Source organism: Pipistrellus kuhlii, unplaced genomic scaffold (assembly GCF_014108245.1).
Source record: "Pipistrellus kuhlii isolate mPipKuh1 unplaced genomic scaffold, mPipKuh1.p scaffold_m20_p_1, whole genome shotgun sequence".
NCBI lineage: Eukaryota > Metazoa > Chordata > Mammalia > Chiroptera > Vespertilionidae > Pipistrellus > Pipistrellus kuhlii.
Window position 1 is genome coordinate 154,847,802 of NW_023425404.1, and position 21,273 is coordinate 154,869,074.

A 21,273-nucleotide genomic window follows, 5' to 3' on the forward strand; every position below is an offset into this window, starting at 1 on the left:
TTCTGATTTAATTCCTTCTGGCATTCTGACAAGGGGAGGGAAGGTAAATGGCTGGCAGTGGCTCTCTCAAGCATGGAAAGGTCAGTATAGTGATGGTGGCCACTGAAAATTATCCCTTCTTTTGTACATCCACTTGAGACTACAATGTTTGGGGTAGTACATATTAAGGATTAAATCATCCTTATGTAATGTGAGCTCTGGTAGATCTCATTCTCAAATACGTACCAAATTGCATTAGCAGGGTACAGCTTTTGCAAATGTCTTCTTATATTAAAGTACAAGAAACAGATCAAGTACAGACTCAAACATCTTTATTCAAAATGTACTAACTCTTCGGAATGCTTTTAAATATCTTAATTATTTTAAAAAATTGTTTTTACAACTTTTTGTAAGACTTGCTGGTGCCTAATGGCTGCCTTGGATATATCCTGCACGATTTGTCTGATTTGGGGGAAGAATATTTAAATAATATTGTAAAAAAATCACAGAAATAGTATTCCATTAAGGGCTCCTAATAATGTCCACTGGCAACTCCCTAAATGTACTAATCCCTTTATGACAGAGCATCAGGTACTATATTACTATACTCTTAAGAGTTAAGGATTCTACCTCAATATGTTCAGTATATTTATATTATTTTAGGTGCTTATCACATGTATGGCAACCTCTTCTCTAGGAGTGAGTCAGTCATCAGCCTTCTATAAAAACAAATAACAGGATTCTGTTAAGCAATAGTAATTTATAATAAACTAGAGGTCTGATGCACAAAATTTGTACATGGGGCAGGGGGTGTCCCTCAGCACTGCCTGCACCCTCTCCTATCTGGGACATCCCTCTCACAATCCAGGACTGCTGGCTCCCAACCACTCGCTTGCCTGCCTGTCTGATTGCCCCTAACTGCCTTCTCCTGCTGGCCTGGTAACCCCTAACTGCCCTCCCTTGCCAGCCTGGTCACCCTAAACTGTCCTTTCCTACAGGCCTGGTTCCCCCCACCTTCCCTCTCCTGCAAGCCTGCCCCCACCCCCAACTACCCTCCCCTGCAGGCCTGGTCCCTCCCAACTGCCCTCCTCTGCCGGCCCAGTCAACCCTAACTGCTCTCCCCTGTAGGCCTGATTGCCCCCAACTGCCCTTCCTTGCAGGCCTGTTCCTCCAAAACTGCCCTCCCTTGCAGGCTTGGATCCCCTGCAACTGTCCTTCCCTGAAGGGCTGGGTGCCCCCAACTGCGCTCCTCTGCTGGCCCGGTCACCCCTAACTGCCCTCCCCTGCTTCCCTGATCACCCACAACTGCCCTCCCCTGCTGTTCTGATCACCCACAACTGCCCTCCCCTGCTGGCCATCTTGTGGCGGCCATCTTGTGTCCACATGGGGGCAGCCATCTCATGTGTTGGAATGACAGTCAATTTGCATATTTCTCTTTTATTAGATAGGATAGGAATGTTAAGTTTCCTTTCTTTTTTTTTTTTAAACTTGATAACACTTTTTTTAAAATATATTTTTTATTGATTTTATACAGAGAGGAAGGGAGAGAGATAGAGAGTTAGAAACATCGATGAGAGAGAGTCATCGATCAGCTGCCTCTTGCACACCCCCTACTGGGGATATGCCTGCAACCAAGGTACATGCCCTTGACCGGAATTGAACCCAGGACCCTTCAGTCCCCAAGCTGACGCTCTATCCATTGAGCCAAACCGGTCCCGGCTAAGTTTCCTTTCTAACCCACTTTTCACTAATTTATCTAGACAAACTATCCATGATATTAGTTTTAATTTTTGTAATCAATATATTTTTATAGTCTTAGTGAATGGTGGGTTGAGAATTAAATCTTTAAAAGTTCTGTATTAATCTCTACACACTTGAAAATATTTTAAAAACTTAAAAACATTTGAAAAGTCTGCATTAAATGAGTAACATGAGATCATAACTAAAACTTCAGATGATTCACAGATTAAAGGGTATTTAAGGTAGAAGAGTCTATTGATTAATTATAGAAACTAGATTAGTTTCCTTGGAGTCTCCTTTAAATTTAAGGGAAAACTTGGTTGAGTGGTTGAACCTGGAACAATCCAATTCCAGAAACAAGAGAACAGGCAAGTGCTACCAAAAAGACAGTGCAGTTTAATCTTTGTCATGCTTAATCAAAGAGAAAGAACAATGAAGCATATATAATGACTTAGTGAAGAGGAAAAGAACAAAAGGACTAGGGAGACTTAGAAAAGTTTCTAAAATAAAACAAAAAGCACGTATCTCTCCTCTCCATTCCTTCTTTATTTAATACTAGGGGCCCAATGCATGAATTCATGCATCCTGAAAGGAATGGTGGGCTGTGAGGTGGGCACAGCTATGGGTCTTGGCCCATCCTCCACACCTCTCCCCACCGCCCACCAGCCCCTCCTGCCGCCCCAGTCTTCTGTCTGCTGACAGCCCCACTCTGCTACCATCGCTCCCACGTGCTGATGGCGCGGAGTGATTGAGGCCGGCACCAGCAGCAGGTGCAAGTGGGGCTGGTGCCGTCAGTGGGTGTGAGAGGAGGCTACTGCCCTGATCGCCCCTCAGGAGCAAGGGGAGGTGGAGAAGCCCTCAGGGGCAATCTGGACTGGCAGCTGTTGCTCATACCCACTGATGGTGCTGAGTGATCGGGACCTGCACGAGGCACTGGCAGTAGGGTTGAGTGGTGGCTCCTGTGCCAGCTGTGGGTGTGAGTGGGGACAGTGCTAGCAGTGGGTGCAAGGGGGGCTGTCACTGGCAGCAGGTATGAGAGGAGGCTGCCAGCCCAATCACCCCTCAGAAGCAGGGGGAGTAGCTCTGAGGGGCGATTGGGGCTGGTAGCTGCTGCTTGCACCCACTGACAGCACTGAGCAATTGGGGCCAGTGCCCTGGGTGCTAGCTGTGGATGCAAATGGCAGCTCTAGTGCTGCAGTGGGTGCAAGTGGGTCTGGTGCCAATAGTAAGTGCGAGTGCTGGGCAGGACTGTGGCACGTGGGAGCAAAGAATTTTCAGTAACTACCAGAGGCTAGTCCAGATGACAGCAACTGGCACACCACCTTGGTCTGGCACCCCCGCTCACCTGCACCACCATCCCACTTCTGCCAATGCCTACCATATTCTGTTCAGTGCTGCCTGCTGCTGATACCTGCCATGTTCCATGCATGTGCCCCCTGGTGATCAGCACACGTCATAGCCCCTGGTTGTTTGGTTGTTCCTCCATTTGGTTTATTTGCATATTAGCTTTTTATTTTATAGTATTAATAAAGTGTCAAGGTAGTATAATATGCTAAATTCCAAATGAGTAACTAAACCTATACTATCCAAAATGGTAGCTACTAACCAATTGACTACTGAGCATTTGAACATTTTTGTTTTTTTTAATTCTCGCCTGAGGATATTTTTCTATTGATTTTCAGAGAGAGGGAAAGACAGAAATATCAATATAAAAGAAACACATTGATTGCTTGCCTCTTGCATGCCCTGACCAGGGGATGAGCCTGCAACCAAGGTATGTGTCCTTGACCAGAATTGTACCTGGGACTCTTTGGCCTGCAGTCTGATGCTCCATCCACTGAACCATACTGACTAGGGTGACTACTGAGCATTTGAAATGTTGCTTGTCCAATATGAAGACTTAGAACTAAAATAATCTCATTTAATATTTTTATATAGATCATACATTGAAATACTTTTTTCATGGTTTGGATTAAATAAAATATATTATCAAAATGAATTTCAACTGTTTCTTTTTAGGTTTTAAACATGGATATTAGAATATTTAAAATTATATATATATATATAATTTAAAATTATATATATATAAAATTATATATATATAAAATTATATATATATATAATTTATTTATTTATTTGTTTACTAATTTTAGAGAGAGGGGAAGAGAGGAAGAGAAAAAAAGAAAGGGAGAGAGGGAGGGAGAAAAAGAGAGAGAGAAACATTGATGTAGGAAAGAAACATTGACTAGTTGCCTCCTGTATGTGCTTCCACTTAGAATTGAACCTGCAACCTAGCTATGTATCCTGATGGGAAATTGAACTGGCAATCTTTCTGTGCATGGGAAGACACTCTAACCCAGCCACCCCAGCTACATGAATTATGCCTATTTAAAACATAATGACATAGAATGAAATCCTAGTTTATACATAATATTTTTTTTAAAGATTACTAGCAAAACACAAAATTATGTATTCCTTTCAAACCACATAAAAATGTTAAAAGGAGCCAAAACCGGTTTGGCTCAGCGGTAGAGCGTCGGTCTACGGACTGAAAGGTCCCGGGTTCGATTCCGGTCAAGGGCATGTCGTTGGTTGTGGGCACATCCCCGGTAGAGGGTGTGCAAGATGCAGCTGGTCGATGTTTCTCTCTCATCGATGTTTCTAGCTCTCTATCTCTCTCCCTTCCTCTCTGTAAAAGATCAAAAAAATATATTTTAAAAAAATGTTAAAGGGAGTATATTTAACATTAGGAAGGAAACATAAAGACGGAAAATAGCAAGAAAGCATTTTAAAATCTTCCAATTATACATTAAATACATTTACCTATTAAAAATCCCTTAGGTGTGATTTTTTTAAGTGTCCACAAGTGAGACATTTATCTATTTATTTTTAAATATATTTTATTGATATTTTACAGAGAGGAAGGGAGAGAGATAGAGAGCTAGAAACGTCGATGAGAGAGAAACATCAACCAGCTGCCTCTAGCACACCCTCTACCGGGGATGTGCACACAACCGACGTACATGCCCTTGACCGAAATCGAAACCGGGACCTTTCAGTCCGAAGACTGACGCTCTACCGCTGAGCCAAACCAGTTTCGGCTACAAGTGACACATTTAAAACAAATAGATTTAGAAAGCTTAAGAGGAAAAGGTAAAGATAAAAAGCAAGGGTTACATCAAAGTAGAACCCAAGCCATAAAAACATTACATAATAAGATCATGTTTTGTTTTTTTAAAATCCACAGCTCATATAACTTTATATGCCAAATAACTGTGCTAAAATATATATAAAGTAAAAACTGTTAAATATGCAAAATAAATAGATATCACTGGTGTGTTCAGTGGTTAGAGCAGCGGCCCATGCACCAAAGGGCTTCTGGTTCAATTCCCAGTCAAAGGCACATGCCTAGGTTGCAGGTTCCCTCCCCACCTCCAGTCTGGGCAAGTGTGGGAGACAACCAATCCATGTACCTCTCACATCGATGTTTCTCTCTCTCTTCCACTCCCTCTCTTTCATCCTTCCTTCCTTTCATTCTCTCTGAAAGCAATGGACAATTATCCTCAGATGAGGAATAACAAGCAAACAAACAAAATAAAAGTAGTAAGATTTCCATTATTCGCAGATGACATGATATTTTGTACATAGAAAACCCTAAAGACTCCATAAAAAAACTACTAGATTTATTAAATGAATTTGGCAATGTAGAAGGATTCAAAATTAACATGCAGAAGTCTATGGCTTTTTTATACACGAATAATAAACTCACAGAGAGAGAAACTAAAAAAAAATAATAATAATCCCATTTACCATTGTAACAACAAAAAAAAATATTAAAATACCAAGGAATAAATTTAACCAAGGAAGTAAAGGATCTGTACTTAGAAAATTACAGGACGCTCAAAAAAGAGGTAGAGGAAGACATAAACAAATGGAAGAATATACCATATTCATGGATTGGTTGAATCAACATTATTAAATGTCCATACTAACCAAAGCAACTTATAAATTTAATGCAATCCCCATTAAAATAACAACAGCATACTTCAAAGACCTAAAACTCTCCAAAAATTCATCTGGAATAAATAAAAAAAAAGACCCCGAATAGCTGCAGCAATCTTGAGAAAGAAGAATAAAGCTGGAGGGATCACAATACCAGATATCGAGCTATACTACAAAGCCACTGTTCTCAAAACTGCCTGGTACTGGCATAAGAAGAGACATATAGATGAGTGGAAGAGAACAGAGAACCTAGGAATCAACATAAGCCATTATGCCCAATTAATATTTGACAAAGGAGGCAAGAGCATATAATGGAGTCAAGACAGTCTTTTCAATAAACAGTATTGGAAAAATTGGACAGCTACATTAAAAAAAAAAAGTGAAACTAAACCATCAATTTACACCACACACAAAAATAAACTCAAAATGGATAAAGGACTTAAACCTAAAATGGAAAACCATAAAAATCTTAGAAGCGATAGGCAGCAAAATAGCAGACATTTGTCATAGCAATGTTGCGAGAGTCCCACGTCCTGCGTGGTTCAGGGTTCAAGTTCAGGGTTCAGGTTTGGGCTCTGGAGGAGGCCACACGCAAATGAAAGAGTCAAGACAAGAAATAATAATTTGGAAATTGGGGGCCAGGTGGAAGCCCAAGGAAGGACTCCACTTTGCTACGGCCTTGCCATCTCTTTTATTCAGGTTTGGAATACACCCATATCCCTTAGGCAGGCAATTCCAGTAATAGCTCAGTGATAGCCTATCAACAAAGATTTACATAAGACTAAAAGGTGGAAGTTGCTTCAGCTACCTTTGTCTCAACTGGACAATGGGTGTCAGGCTCTGACCATTGCCAGAGCCTCAGGGTTGACCAGCCTTCCAGACTCCTTGCCATAAACAAATGGGACTACATCAAAATAAAAAGCTTCTGTGCAGCAAAATAAACCATCAACAAAATAAGAAAACCCATTGCATGGGAGAACATATTTGCCAATGTTATCTCCAATAAGAGTTTAATATCCAAAATTTATAGGGAACTCATAAAACTTAACAAAAGGAAGATAAACAATCCAATAAAAAAAAAATGGGCAATGGACCTAAATAGACACTTTTTGAAAAAGGACATACAGAAGGCCAGGAGACATATGAAAACATGCTCAAAGACACTAATCATTTGAGAGGTGCAAATCAAAACAATGATAAGTTTCCATCTCACACCTGTCAGAATGGCTATCATCAACAAATCAACAAACAATAAGTGCTGGAGAGGATGAGAAGAAAAAGGAACCCTCTTGTACTGCTGGTGGGAATGCAGACTGGTACAACCACTATGGAAAAGAGTATGGCATTTCCTTGAAAAACTAAAAATGAAACTCCCATTTGACCCAGTAATCCCACTTCTAGGACTATATCCCAAGAAACCAGAAACATCAATCAGAAAGGATATATGCAGCCCAATGTTCATGGCAGCACAATTTACAATAACTAAGATTTGGAAACAGCCTAAATGCCCATCAGCAGATCAGTGGATTAAAAAACTGTGGTATATCTACACAATGGAATACTATACTCCTATAAAAAAGAAGGAATTCTTACCATTTGCAACAGCATAGATGGAACTGGGGAGCATTATGCTAAGTGAAATAAGCCAGAGAAAGAGAAATATCCCATGATCTCACTCATTTATGGAATCTATAATAATAAAAGCACAATATGCTAATTAGATGGAACAGCCAAACGACCTTTCTGATGTCATTCCAGACGTCCTTTTGGACAAAGCCGCCACAGTAAGGCCAAGGTAGAGGTAGTTAGGGGCGATCAGGCAGGCAGGCAAGTGGTTAGGGACAATGAGGCAGGCAGGCAGAGTAGTTAGGGGTGATGAGGCAGGAGGTGAGTGGTTATGGACAATAAGGCAGGCAGGCAGGCAGAGTGCTTAGGGGCAATCAGGCAGGCAGGCAGGCAAGCAGTTTGGAGCCAGCATTCCAGGATTGCGAGAAGGTGCAGGCCAGGTTGAGGAACAACCCCCCCCCCCCCCCCCCCGCCCCATGAACAAATTTCGTGCATTGGGCCTCTAGTATACTATAATGAACATCATAAACTGATGAACAGAAATAGATACAGAGATAAACAGTGAACAGACTGTCAAACTATAGCAGGAAGGCGGGGGGGGGAGTAAGAGATCAACCAAAGGACTTGTATGCATACATATAAGGAAAACCGGGGGCAGGGGGTGAGGGCATGTGATGGGGAATATGGGAGGCAGGGGGGAGGTCGATGGGGGTAAAATGAGGCATATGTACTACTATGTGTAATACTTTAAATACTAAAAAAAAAAAATTAAATAAATAAATTGGATGCATTTAAACAGAAAAAAATGGTTTATCAACTCACAAGTATATAGGCAGACTTATTTAGACATGCAATTATAGTTGGCAAAAATATAAATAAGGTTAAGTAAAAGTCATTTTGTTAAATAATGTAGGATTTGTATAAATGATAGGTTTGGACTGAAAAGCAAAAGTAAAATGATAAAAATTGGGTTTTTAAAAATGTTCTTTTGTATAGTTATATGAAGAATGACCATGAAAAAAACTGAAAACAGGAAGATAGCCCTATCCTGTTTGGCTCAGTGGATAAAGTGTCGGCCTTCAGACTGAAGGGTCCCAGGTTCGATTCCGGTCAAGGGCATATACTTTGGTTGTGGGCACATCCCCAATAGGTGGTGTGCAGAAGGCAGCTGATCAATGTTTCTCTCTCACTGACGTTTCTAACTCTCTATCCCTCTCCCTTCCTCTCTGTAAAAAATCAATAAAATATATTAAAAATTTGAAAACAGGAAGACAATCTTCCTGAATAAAAAAAGGAAAATGAATGGCAATCAGAATTCCACTGCCCAGGGATAATCCAATAATTAAGATACATTTATAGGAAACACTTCCTTAAGAAGGCTGTTTCCTGTCTGGATACACAGCTGTTTACTTTTTATAGTATGTTAGTATTACTAACAACTAGGAAAGGAGAGTGATATTTAGAAGAGAACAAAACAGAAACTCTTGGAAGCAAGAAAGAAGCATGACTCAAGGAGGGAAATTCCTGTTGTCATTAAGGATTGCTGGTATATAAAATGCCCTCTATATGCCAACTAATAATTCCCTTCTGTGTTCAGCTTTTCTACTCCCTTCAAGAAGAGACCAAATCTGAAGCAGCAGCAACAAACATGAATGTGAAGGACATGGCTATAGTCTTGGCAGTGATATTATGTGCTACAATTGCTCAAGGTACATGATACTTTTTATTTCTCAGCCTATAAATTTCTTTTCTAATTCTTCTAATGTTTTTTCTTCCACTTTTACCCTAAAATAGATACTAAAGTTTATTTAACTTCACACATTAGAATTACTACATCTTTATCAGAGAATGTAAAAAATGTTTGAGATATTAGAAATGATTATGAAACTAGAGATGACAAACTTCACAAACTATTTGGTTACAAAATCTGACAAGAGCCTTTAGCAATAGTTTTAAATGTCTGTTAAAAAGATTTTTGTGAAACAATGGGACTAGCTTCCTGGAAAAATTTTTGAGAATAAAAGTAAAAGGCAAATAAGCTTTATCTTCAAGACTTGTTTTATGCTTTCATCTATTCTTTAATGATTTGTTACAAATTTAAAGAGAAAATCATTAATATGTTACTTAAGCTCCTTTCCTAGCAACAGCAGTGTCAAGTGCTATTTGACAAATGACCATTTTTACCATTAATGAAAACTTGGCTCACATTCTTCACCAGAATTATAAGCTATAGTTCTCTGTTGCAATCAGATCCATTAGTAACTGATGCTATGATCTGTTTTAGGTTTCCCAATGTTCAAAGGGGGACGCTGTCTCTGCATAGGCCCTGGAGTAAAGGCAGTAAAAGTGGAAGATATTGAGAAAATCTCTGTAACTTACCCAAGTAACAACTGTGACAAAATAGAAGTGATGTAAGTAATGGACTTGCTAAAGATGACAATGATGGAGGCATTTTGGGAGTGTTTTTGGCTTATGCTTTTCCATCCAAAATTCAAAAGTGTTTTGGATATTCCTTTAACAGTATCACCTTGAAAGCACATAAAGGACAAAGATGCCTAAATCCCAGGTCGAAGCAAGCAAACATTATAATAAAGGTAGGTTACCAGATTACTTCCATTTTATAATGTTTTATCCAAGACAGATTTTTTTTTGGGGGGGAGGGGGAAGTAGACAACTTCAGAAAAGATTCTATGATCCTGTATGAAGTGTTTTAATAAGGGATCTTTGGTTATAATTAGTTTTTCTTTTATGCTGTATTTGCTGTATGTTTTTGCATGTCACTCTATCACTGAGAAATAAGAACAGCCCAAGTTTATAACACTCTCATTTTCTTATTACAGAAAGTTGAAAGAATGAATTTTTTAAAACATCAAAGCACCTGAAGTCCTGGAAAAAATGATATGAAAACTCAGAACAAGTTTAACTGTGATGATGAAATGATAATGTCAAAAATTCTGTAATAGGGAAATGACTTTCTGCTGCCTATTGCAATGCATATTCATGCATTGTAGGATTTTTAAGTTTAGGAACCTTCTAGAAGATTTGATGTTTATAACTATTCTGCTATGAGGATGAAAACATTTGTATCTAAGTTATCTGCCTATACTTTATCTATATTCCATATTACAATCTGTAGTTATAATGGAGACATTACTATTATTACTGAAGTCAAGATCTTATGAGTCAAAGGCATCCATGCATATCATAAACATCTCCCAAAAATTTTTAATGCAAATCCACATTTCTTTTTTCAAAATTATACAGCACATATTTACCTAGGAAAGAAAGTTATTGTTTATAAAAAAGCAATAATTCATGAAATGTACTATAAAAAAATTACATTGGTAAGAATGTAAATATTTCCTAACTGAATTAGCAGCTCTGGTCTTAATTTGATTTTAGCAACTTTGTTTTTCATTGATATGTTTTGAAACAATTAGGATATGTATGTTTACTATGCATTTTGTTTTATCTATTTTATAAATTATGCAACATTTTGGACACATTTTAAATATAAAATGTTTTTTTCTACCAAAGAAAATGTTGAAAAGAAATAAATGCGCATATCTGGCATTTATCACCTTTGCTTTCTGTGATTCTTTTTCTTAGGAAAATACACAATCTTACCTTTGTAAATCACGGTCATACTATACAATTTAGGGATAGCTAAGATAGTTTTACTTTAAAAAGAATCAAAATCACTTTTCTCTAAGAAAGTACCACAACTTTATTTATATTGGTGGGTATAGGACAGTTGACATTTAACATTTACGGCACATACAGATGGTATTTGGACAATAAAATAATGAGTGGTTCATGGTGTGGTGTGCTCTGGTGGGAGATTGTGACCTGGGGGTCTGAAAAGGAAGATTACTTTGACATTCCAAAGGTATGTTACTATACCAGCAAAAGGACAATAGAGAGGCTCAATTAAGGTAAAGATTGTCAAGGAAGATTCAATCCTAAGACATGACTACCTACCATGACACACTTTTAGTTAGGAAGTTTTAATCTCTGACCATTCTATATGGTTTGGTTTAGGTCTCGGAGTTTGTAAGACCCTCTATGCAGCCTCCCCTGAGCTTTTCAGATTTAGTATGTGTCCCCTTTTTTGTCCACACTTTGTAAAAGACACATTCATATATCTTCCCAAAATTTGATATGCCTTTAACAATTTCATCTTGTATTTCAAAAAGCATAATGCTACCTGTCAACACACAGAAATATTTAGAAATACATTTTAATAGATAGTTGTGAAGGAAAAATCATCTCTTTTTAAGGAATCTTCCTAAATCCAAACCCCCTTTTTACTTGGGGGCAAATTCCTTATGTGAGTTTTGGTGAGAGACCAAACAGAAGCCATAGGAAGGAGATCCTTCCCTTCTTGGCAGCCAGAACAAGGCCTCTGCCAAGCCACTCCTTCCCTAGACTTTGAACTCCAACTAACACCTCAAATAAACCACTAGTAAGTAAATTATTTAAACTGGCAGTAGAAACAGTGTAGGTCCTGAAATGTTTGTGTGGCATGACTAGCTAGTATTCCTTGCCACCAAGAAACCTTAGGTTTTTGTCCAAGATTCTTTAGTCTTCCTTTGGATTCTTCAATTAAATTTCTCTTCTGCTGAAGCTAGCCAGTTGACTTCTCTGTCATGTAACCAAAAACCTTAGCTAATACAGCATTCTTTATATAGACACCTATACATTTGAAAAATAAAAATATGTTACAGAATTACCAAAAAAAGGACATTTCTGCTTATCTGAAAAAAGGACAATTTTACAATATGGACCAATCTTGAAAACTTTATACTATGCAAAAAAGGCAATTACAAAAGACATATTTATGATTCCTTTAAACAAACTATCCAGAATAGGCAAATCTATAAAGACAGACAGTAGGTTGGTTATTGCCTAGGGATAAGAGATAGCAAGAAGTGACTCTTAACAGATATGGGGTTTCTTTTGGAAATGATAAAAATGTCCTACCTTTGGCCAGGTGGTTAGAGTGTTATTCTACACACCAAAAGGTTTTCAGTTTAATTCCCAGTCAGGGCAGCCTTTCCGGCGGTGACGACCTCCCCACGACAATATGCCTCTTGCTAAGGATCTCCTCCATCCTTCTCCGGAAGAGGAGAAGAAGAAACACAAGAAGAAGCGCCCGGTGCAGAGCCCCAATTCCTACTTCATGGATGTCAAATGCCCAGGATGCTATAAAATCACCACCGTCTTTAGCCATGCACAAACGGTAGTTTTGTGTGTTGGTTGCTCCACTGTTCTCTGTCAGCCAACAGGAGGAAAAGCAAGGCTTACAGAAGGATGCTCCTTCAGAAGGAAGCAGCACTAAAAGCACCTCAAATCAAGATGAGTGGGAAACCATCCCAATAAACATATTTTGGATAAAAAATAATAATAATAATAATAATTCCCAGTCAGGGCACATACTTATGTTGTGGGTTGGGTCCTTGATCAGGGTGCATACAGGAGGCAACCAATCAATGTCTTTTTCTTATATCAAAGTTTCTCTCGCACACTCTCTTTCTTCCTCCATCTCTCTCTAAAAATCAATAAAAACAAAGATTAAAGAAAAAAATTTAAAACTATGGTAAATGCTGTATAACTCTTTCAATCTACTGTACTAAAAACTATTGAATTATATACCTTACATTGGTGAATTGTACATTAATTATATCTCAATAAAAAATTTAGAAAGAAAAAATAGAACAATTTTACTATATCCTTCCATTGATATCAAAGAGCCAACCATAAAGCAGATCAAAGAACTGACAAAAAAGTAAATAGAAAAGGAGGGTGCCTAGAACCTAATAGGCCTTCTTACTAACTGGCTTTTTGATGGGTTCCTATAGCAATAATGAGAAGCCAAAATGTTATCCAGGGAATTCTATCTAATAAAAGAGTAATATGCAAATTGACCAGCACTCCAACACACAAGATGGCTGTCCCATGTGGTCAAAAATGGTTGCACCCATGTGGACACAAGATGGCTGCCACAAGATGGCCAGAGGGGAGGGCAGTTGTGGGTGATCAGGCCTGCAGGGGAGGGCAATTAAGGGTGACCAGGCTGGCAGAGAAGGTCAGTTGGGGGTGACCTACCCTGTGGGGAAGGGCAGTTGGGGGGAACCAGGCCTGCAGGCGAGAGTAGTTGGGGGGGACTGGGCAGTTGGGGGTGACCAGGCCTGCAGGGGAGCAGTTAAGAACTGATCAGGCTGTCAGGGAAGTGGTTAGGGGGTGATCAGGCTGGTAGGCAGAATCGGTTAGGGGCAATCAGGCAGGCAGGCAGGTGAGTGGTTGGGAGCCAGCAGTCCTGAATTATGAGAGGGTCATCCTACTGCCTGTTTAGACCTGATCCTGGTAGGGACACACACCTTGTGCACAAATTTCGTGCAACGGGCCTCTAGTTTGTATATAAATCTATTATATATTTATACTGTGATATATAATATAGATATGCAGTATTACATGATGTATAATAGTATAAATTTATAAAATGTATAAATACATATTAAATATATAGTATAAACACATATATATCGTAAATCTACATAAATTTCTATATAGAAACTAGAGGCCAGGTGCACGAAATCCATGCATGGGTGGGGTCCCTAGGCCTGTTAGCAATCAGGGTCGACATACGGGGTGACTGGTGAGGTGGCTGGGGACCCCCGCTGGCACCCGTCTTGGCGCTCCTGGCACTGCCTGCTTGCTGGTCCTGAACCACACTGCCACGGCTGGTTGCCTCCCTCTGCAGGGCGACTGGCGTGGCAATAGGGGGACCCTCACTAGCACCCGCTTTGACTGGCCTGGATCTGCAGGCTGGGGACAGCTCCTGTATTCAGCATCTGCCCCTGGTGGTCAGTGTGCATTATAGTGACCAGTTGTTCTGCTGGTCATCCCACCATGCAGTTGATTTGCATATTAGGCTTTTATTATATAGAACTAGAGGCCAGTGTACAAAATTTGTGCATGGGAAGGTGTGTCCCTCAGCCTAACCAGCACCCTCTACAATATGGAACCGTTCAAGGGATGTCCAGCTGCCCATTTAGGCCAGATCCAGGTAGAATCAAGCTAAAACAGGCAGTTGGACATCCCTCTCACAATCCAGGTCTGCTGGTTCCCAAATGCTTGCCTGCTTGCCTTCCTGATTGCCCCTAACCACTTCTGCCTGCCAGCATGATCACCCCCTAACCACTCCCCTGCCAGCCTGATTAATGCCTAATTGCTCCCCTGCCAGCCTGTTTGCCTCTAACTGCCCTCAGGGGAGGGGCATGAGTGAGGGGATGAGGGGGAAATGGGGGGATAAGAAAAATAAAAACAAAAAAAAGCATGAAAAAAGAGAAACCTTCAAACAGATTGAGTAGTTTTGGATAATATTACTAGAAAAGAAAAGATTTTGCTTAGCATAATGCTCTCCAGGTCCATCCATGCTGCTGCAAATGGTAAAAGTTCCTTCTTTTTTATAGCATATAGTATTCCATTGTGTAGATGTATCACAGTTTTTAACCCACTCATCTGTTGATGGGCACTAAGCTGTTTCCAAATCTTAGCTATTATAAATTGGGCTGCTATGAACAGAGGGGTGCATATATCCTTTTGGAGAAAAATAAGTATCACAAGATCTCAGTCATTTGTGGAATATAATTAACATAAACTGATGAACAAAAAGAGAGCCAGAAGGAAAAATATTTTAGAATAGAAGTAATCCTGTTATTTGCAGATTTTTAATATTGCCTACAACTTTTGTGATATTATATTGTTAGTACAGTTTTGATAATATTATATTTAAAATCTTTTTTCTTAAAATATTAATGTTTATTGCATGTATATGGATAATTATTTTGTATCTACAATCTGGTAATATATTTATTTTGTATGATGTAAAAATAAAATTAAGAAAAATTTTAAAAAAGAAAGAAAATATTAAAATATTTAATTACTTTTGGCTGGTGAGTATGGTACTTAATATATTTAATATACCCATATAGAATTAATGTACCACTTTAGTATCTGTTTCTTTCTTTACTTTTTTAAAAATTTTCAGTGGCTTCCTGGCACGCTGCTCGCAGGGACCAGACGGGCGCCTGTAGCCCCCCACGCCAGACATGTAGCTCGAGCCGAAACCAGGGCTGTGGCTGAGGCCTGTGGCATCAAAGGAAGAGGATAGTAGCTGTTTCTTAAAGATTTCCAGAATCAAAAAATATAAATATTTCTGATGCAGTCAAATCATTCTAGAGATTAGTAATAGTACACTCTCACACACACACTGTTTGGATTATTGGGAGATAGACTGGGGGTGGGGGTGCCAAGGCAATGTTAGTAGTTTCTCCTTGCCTTGTTTGCAAACTTTAATAGATCATTATGTACACTGAAACTGTAGTTTCACTTAAGTACCACAGAAGGATAACTACACTTCCTGGAAATCCTGGCACTATGAATGCTAATGTAGTTACTTGGTACAGCTCAGTAAACTGGTAGGATATAGGAAATACCCTGAGCTGAGTTACTATAGACTTTACGTAATTTCCTATAAACCTTAATTTAAATTCTTCTTTAAATTGTTCACAAAAAAATTACAAATAACAGCTTGAAGAACACTAAATGATCATCTAAAACACAGAATAACATACACTATTGAACTTGATCGATTCCAATCAAGATCATATACCTTGGTTGTGGGCACATCCCCAGTAGGGGATATGCAGGGGGCAGCTGATCGATGTTTCTCTCTCATCGATGTTTCTAACTCTCTATTCCTCTCTGTGAAAAATCATTAATATATATATATATATATATATATATATATATATATATATATATATAAAATAAAATAGTTGTTTTTCATACAAATGTTATTTAATATGTAATGAGCTTATCACTAGGTTGCAGTAACAACTTTTCCTTACCTTGCCTGTTTCTAAGAAATCATAATTGCTTCCTACTGGATACCTTCAACATCTCTTGTTGGTTTCTTTAATTTTATCCACACTTCTCTAAGTAGAACTGTCATTAAATTCCTTTCAAAATTCCAGCTGAATACACTTTGTTTCCTTCCAAGTCCCTGTCTGATATACACTACTCTTGCTCCTGGTGAGGCAGATTCAGCAAGGGAATCTGCTTCTTCCCGAGGAACAACTGACGCTACAAATTTTAGATGACCAGGTGCCTTGATTTGTTGACTGGTGCCACAGATTTTGTCAATTGAGGCTGATGACAAAAACAGCTCAGAGAGGTGTAAGTATAGTAGAATGATTAAGAGGTTCTAAAATTACACTACCTGAATTCAAATTTTGCTTATAGAATCCCATTTTAATTTATTAAGAAATAGGTACACCTTAGAGTAGTTGTAGGATCAAATGTGTGTTTTTAAAAAGCACATCCTAACACAAAAAAGCATATAGTATTAATTTTAATATAGTATTGTATTTTTATTTATTATTATTATTTTTTAATATATTTTATTGATACTTTACAGAGAGGAAGAGAGAGGGATAGAGAATTAGAAACATCGATTAGAGAGAATCATCGATTAGCTGCCTCTTGCACACCCCTTACCGGGGTACATGTCCACAACCAAGGTACATGCCCTTGACCGGAATGGAACCCGGGACCTTTCAGTCCGCAGGCTGATGCTCTATCCACTGAGCCAAACCGGTTTTGGCCCAATATTTCTTATTAAAATAAAAACTGACTCAGAAAAGTAGAGGCATAATTATACCACATTTCTTTGGCACCTCTCCAAGGAGGAACCGGGAAACTAAAACTTACTGTTTCTCTGAAGTGAGGATTTTATGGTAAGTTAATTTTTAATGGACTTCTGGTGTAGATTTGAGTTAATCATTATTTTAGTTGGTGATATTATATACACTGTCATCTCTGATACATGCATGCATATATTTATATATTTATAGTATAATGAAGACCATGAACTCACCACCCAAAAAAATCAAGAACTGGAACATTAACAGTAATTTAAGATATAGCTGTGTTCCTTCCCTATCCCTTTTTCCTTGCTCTTCCAACCCCAAGATAATTGTTATCCTGAATTCTGTGTTTATTATTCCCTTGCTTTTGTAAAATACACATAACCTAACATTTTACTATCTAAAATATTGATTGATTATAGAAAGAGAGAGGAGGGAGAAAGGGAAGCAGAGAGAGAGAGAGAAAGAGAGAGACATCAATTTGTTATTCCACTTCTTTGTGAATTCATTGGTTGATATTTGTATGTGTCCTGACTAGGGATCAAACCCGCAACCTTAACATATGAGGACAACGCTCTAACCAACTTAGCTACCCTGCCAGGACCTATCTTAGCCATTTTTAAGTGTACAGTTCAGTGGCATTAAGTGCATTCACAATGTTGTGCAACCATCATTCCCTTGCTTCTTAAAAATAGCTTTATTTACACATACATATCTAAACAAAATATTTACTTTTCTGAGTTTTATCAAAGGGTTATCATTCTGTATTTAATCTGAACATTATTTTACTTGACATTAGTTTAGAAAAATTCATCTACATTTTCTGAAAACAAGCCTTACTTGTCTTTTACTTTTATTCCTAAGTATTTACATTTTTTAATATTTACATTATTATTGCTATGTACATTGTTATTGCTATTGTGAAGATAATTTATATTTGTTACTGATGTAGAAAGTATAATACATTGACCTTCTATCATCCCACTTTGATAAATTCTGCTACTATTTTTAAAACTTAGTAAATGCTTTTGGGTTTTCGATGCAACCTTTTCTGCAAAATTTTATTTATTCCTTTCCAATTGTTATGGCTTTAATTTCTTCTTTTTGTTTTATTTTTCCTGCTACAACCTACAATACAATGGAAAGAAAAAAAAAAAGGTATCCTCATCTTGTTTTGTGAATTTACAGTCTGATTCTATTTATTGTAGATTAGAAACCCGGTGCACAAAATTCGTGCATGGAGGTGGTATCCCTCAACCTTGCCTGCACCCTCTCCAATCTGGGACCCCTTGGGGGGTGTCTGACTGCTGGTTTAGGCCCAATCCCACAGTTCGACATCCCTTGCAAAATCCAGGACCACTGGCTCCTAACCACTTGCCTGCCTGCCTGCCTGATTGCTCCTAACTGCTTCTGCCTGCCAGCCTGATCACCCCCTAACCAATTGCCTGCAAGCTTGATTAATGTCTAACTGCTCCCCTGTCGACCTGATCACCCCTACTGCCCTCCCCTGCCAGCCTGATGGCCCACATCAGTCCTCCCCTGCTGGCCTGATTGCCCAACTGTCCTCCCCTGCCAGCCTGATCATCCCCAACTGCCCTCCCCTGCTGGCCCAATGACCCACAACTGCCCTCCCTTGCCAGCCTGATCACCCACAACTGAGCCCTCCCCTGCCACAATCCGCCTCTTCTGCCAGGACCTGCCTTCTCCACACGAGGTAGCAGAGATACCAAGACTAGCCTCCTCCACACCACACAGAGCCACAGAACCCCCAGACCTCACCGTATGGAGCAGCTGCTGGGCCCCTCTTCCACTGTGTGTGCAACCATCTTGTGGTGGCCATCTTGTGATGGCGTCACACAAGGGTGAGATACCACCTTCGCTTTTATTATATAGGATAAACCAGGTTACTTAAATAAGTCCTTTCCTAAGAGTGAATGCTGTATTCAATGTTATTTTGAAGAAAAAAATCAATAAAATATATTAAAAAATATATATATTATTTTGTATTTAGTTTTAAGTGTACAACATAGCGGTTAGAAAATCATACACTTTACAAAGTGGTCCCTCTGATATTTCAAGTAACCACCTGGCACCAAACATAGTAATTACAGTATTATTGACTATATTCCCTATGTTGTATTTTACATCCTCATGACTATTTTGTAACTACCAATTTGTGCTTTTTTTAAATCCTTACCTAAGGATATGTCTTTATTTTATTTTATTGATTTTAGAGAGAGAAAGGGAGAGAGAAACATCAATGTGAGAAACACAAATCACTTGCCTCCAATATGCTCCCCAACATGGAATCAAATACAAAACTCCTTTGGTGTAAAAGATGATGATCTAACCCAGTGGTCATCAAACCTCGGCTCATGAGCCACATGCAGCTCTTTGGCCTCTTGAGTGTGGCTCTTCCACAAAATACCATGGCCTAGGCAAGTCTATTTAGAAGAAGTGGCATTATAAGAAGTTTAAAAAATTTGGCTCTCAAAAGAAATTTCAATTGTTGTACTGTTGATATTTGGCTCTGTTGACTAATGAGTTTGCCAACCACTGCTCTAAACAAGTAAGCCACTCAGCCAAGGCCCAATTTGTACTTCTTAATCCCATCATCTTTTCACCCAGATTCCCAACCACCTACCTCTGGCAACCATCAGTCTGTTTTCTGTATCTATGAGTCTATTCTTATTTTGTTTATTTTGTTCTTTATATTCCACTATAAATAAGAAAAATGTTTTAATTAAAAAAATTTTAAGAGTAAATGCTGCAAATTCAACCCACAGTTCTGAGAGTCATGCTGTAGCTAGTGACTGCTATAAAATAAAAGATACATCTTACTACATGAATAACTGCATCATCCAGAAAGAAAATATTATTTGTTGCACCTAGAAAATTAGCTGACACTTGATCAGAGAGCTGGCTATATTTGTGAAATGTTAGCTAGTGGAAAATTAATTTAGACTTGTTAAAATACTTTTTTTAAAAATAGTTTTTTATTGATTTCAGAGAGGAAGGGAGAGGGAGGGATAGAAACATCAATGGTGAAAGAGAATCATTGATCAGCTGCCTCCTGCATGCTCCCAATAGGGATTGAGCCTGAAATTGAGACATATGTCTGACCAGAATTGAACCTGAGACCCTTCAGTCCATAGGCCAACACTTTATCCACTGAGCCAAACCGGCTAGGGCTTAAACACATTATTAATCTCTTGTTGTCTTTAGAGCAACCTGGCAGGTGAATGGGTTCAGCTTCATGGTGCACATTTGCAAAAAAATAAATTAAATTAAATTAAAGCATAAACAGGCTGAAGAATTTGTCCTTAACCACAAAGCAATAAGAGACAGATATATATATATATATATATATATATATATATATATATATATATATATATATATATGTAAAAGCCTAATAAGCAAAGTGTCCCCTGGGGAGTTCGATCACTTGCTATTACATGCACTGACCACCAGGGGGTGGCATGGAATGAAGGAAGGCCCTGGCTGGCAGCTGGCAGCTGGGGAAGGGTGGCCCCAGCCGGCAGACAGCAGCTGCTAGAGATCCTACCCATGCACGAAGTTTATGCACTGGCCCTCTAGTATACTATTGTATATCTCTAGATTCCCAGTCCATTTCATCATCCCATCAAGTGTGAGGAAAACAAAGCATTGCATGATCTAAAATCAGAAGCTATTCTATTCTCAACTTTGCCAAGAATGACAACTGTAAGGATCCATCCCCACTTTGGCCTTTGCTCGGGATGGCTATGAAGGGTTAATTCAAAAATATATAACCAGTATTATAGGTATTGTGAGCTTAGGGGATCTTGTGGGAGCTCAGTGAAAACTTTGAAAGGGAAAACTTTGCTCTCCTCTCTCATACTTTCTAAGAAGTATAAATGTACATTAGCTGAAAGGATTCCCAGTTTATAGAAATCACTGAATTCCTCCTATTGCTTTTTAGGAAATTTCTTCTAAGCACATTAGTTTCTCAAAAAGCATTTTCCCCCCTGGGTCTATAAGAAGTCTGCCAGGGCAGACTCTTTTGGACTGATGTCATAATGAAAAGCTTAAAAAATTAACCAACAGCATTGGAAACTGAAACTAAGATGGGATACTTCCTTACTTCTATTTCCTTTCAAAACTAAACTCAGATCAGTGAATACTAAAACTATGTCCAAAGCAATATGTCTACAGATACATATCCTACGGCAAAGGAAACTAAGAAGAAAATAAACAAATATGACTACATCAAAATAAAAAGCTTCTGAAC

General features: G+C 38.7%; 2 protein-coding genes across 2 annotated transcripts; both read left to right on the forward strand.

Moving 5' to 3' along the window:
- Positions 1-8,789: 8,789 nt before the first annotated feature.
- CXCL11 (C-X-C motif chemokine ligand 11) lies at positions 8,790-12,432 on the forward strand. The gene is made up of 4 exons (XM_036413250.2): positions 8,790-8,996; positions 9,572-9,698; positions 9,809-9,881; positions 10,128-12,432. Exons 1-4 carry the CDS (start codon positions 8,843-8,845, stop codon positions 10,167-10,169), a joined length of 396 nt encoding a protein of 131 aa, XP_036269143.1. The 5' UTR covers positions 8,790-8,842; the 3' UTR covers positions 10,170-12,432.
- On the forward strand, positions 12,340-12,688 carry LOC118708887 (40S ribosomal protein S27-like). Its single transcript, XM_036420453.2, has one exon. The coding sequence runs from the start codon at positions 12,374-12,376 to the stop codon at positions 12,626-12,628; it is 255 nt and encodes an 84-aa protein (XP_036276346.1). The 5' UTR covers positions 12,340-12,373; the 3' UTR covers positions 12,629-12,688.
- The last annotated feature ends 8,585 nt before the right edge of the window (positions 12,689-21,273 follow it).

Excerpts from the sequence above, each read along its gene's own strand:
- CXCL11 (XM_036413250.2), top strand. The coding sequence starts at position 8,843 with ATGCCCTCTATATGCCAACTAATAATTCCCTTCTGTGTTCAGCTTTTC. Across the intron at positions 9,699-9,808 it reads TGTGACAAAATAGAAGTGAT|TATCACCTTGAAAGCACATA; the intron begins GTAAGTAATGGA and ends TTCCTTTAACAG. Across the intron at positions 9,882-10,127 it reads AAGCAAACATTATAATAAAG|AAAGTTGAAAGAATGAATTT; the intron begins GTAGGTTACCAG and ends TTCTTATTACAG.
- LOC118708887 (XM_036420453.2), top strand. The coding sequence starts at position 12,374 with ATGCCTCTTGCTAAGGATCTCCTCCATCCTTCTCCGGAAGAGGAGAAG.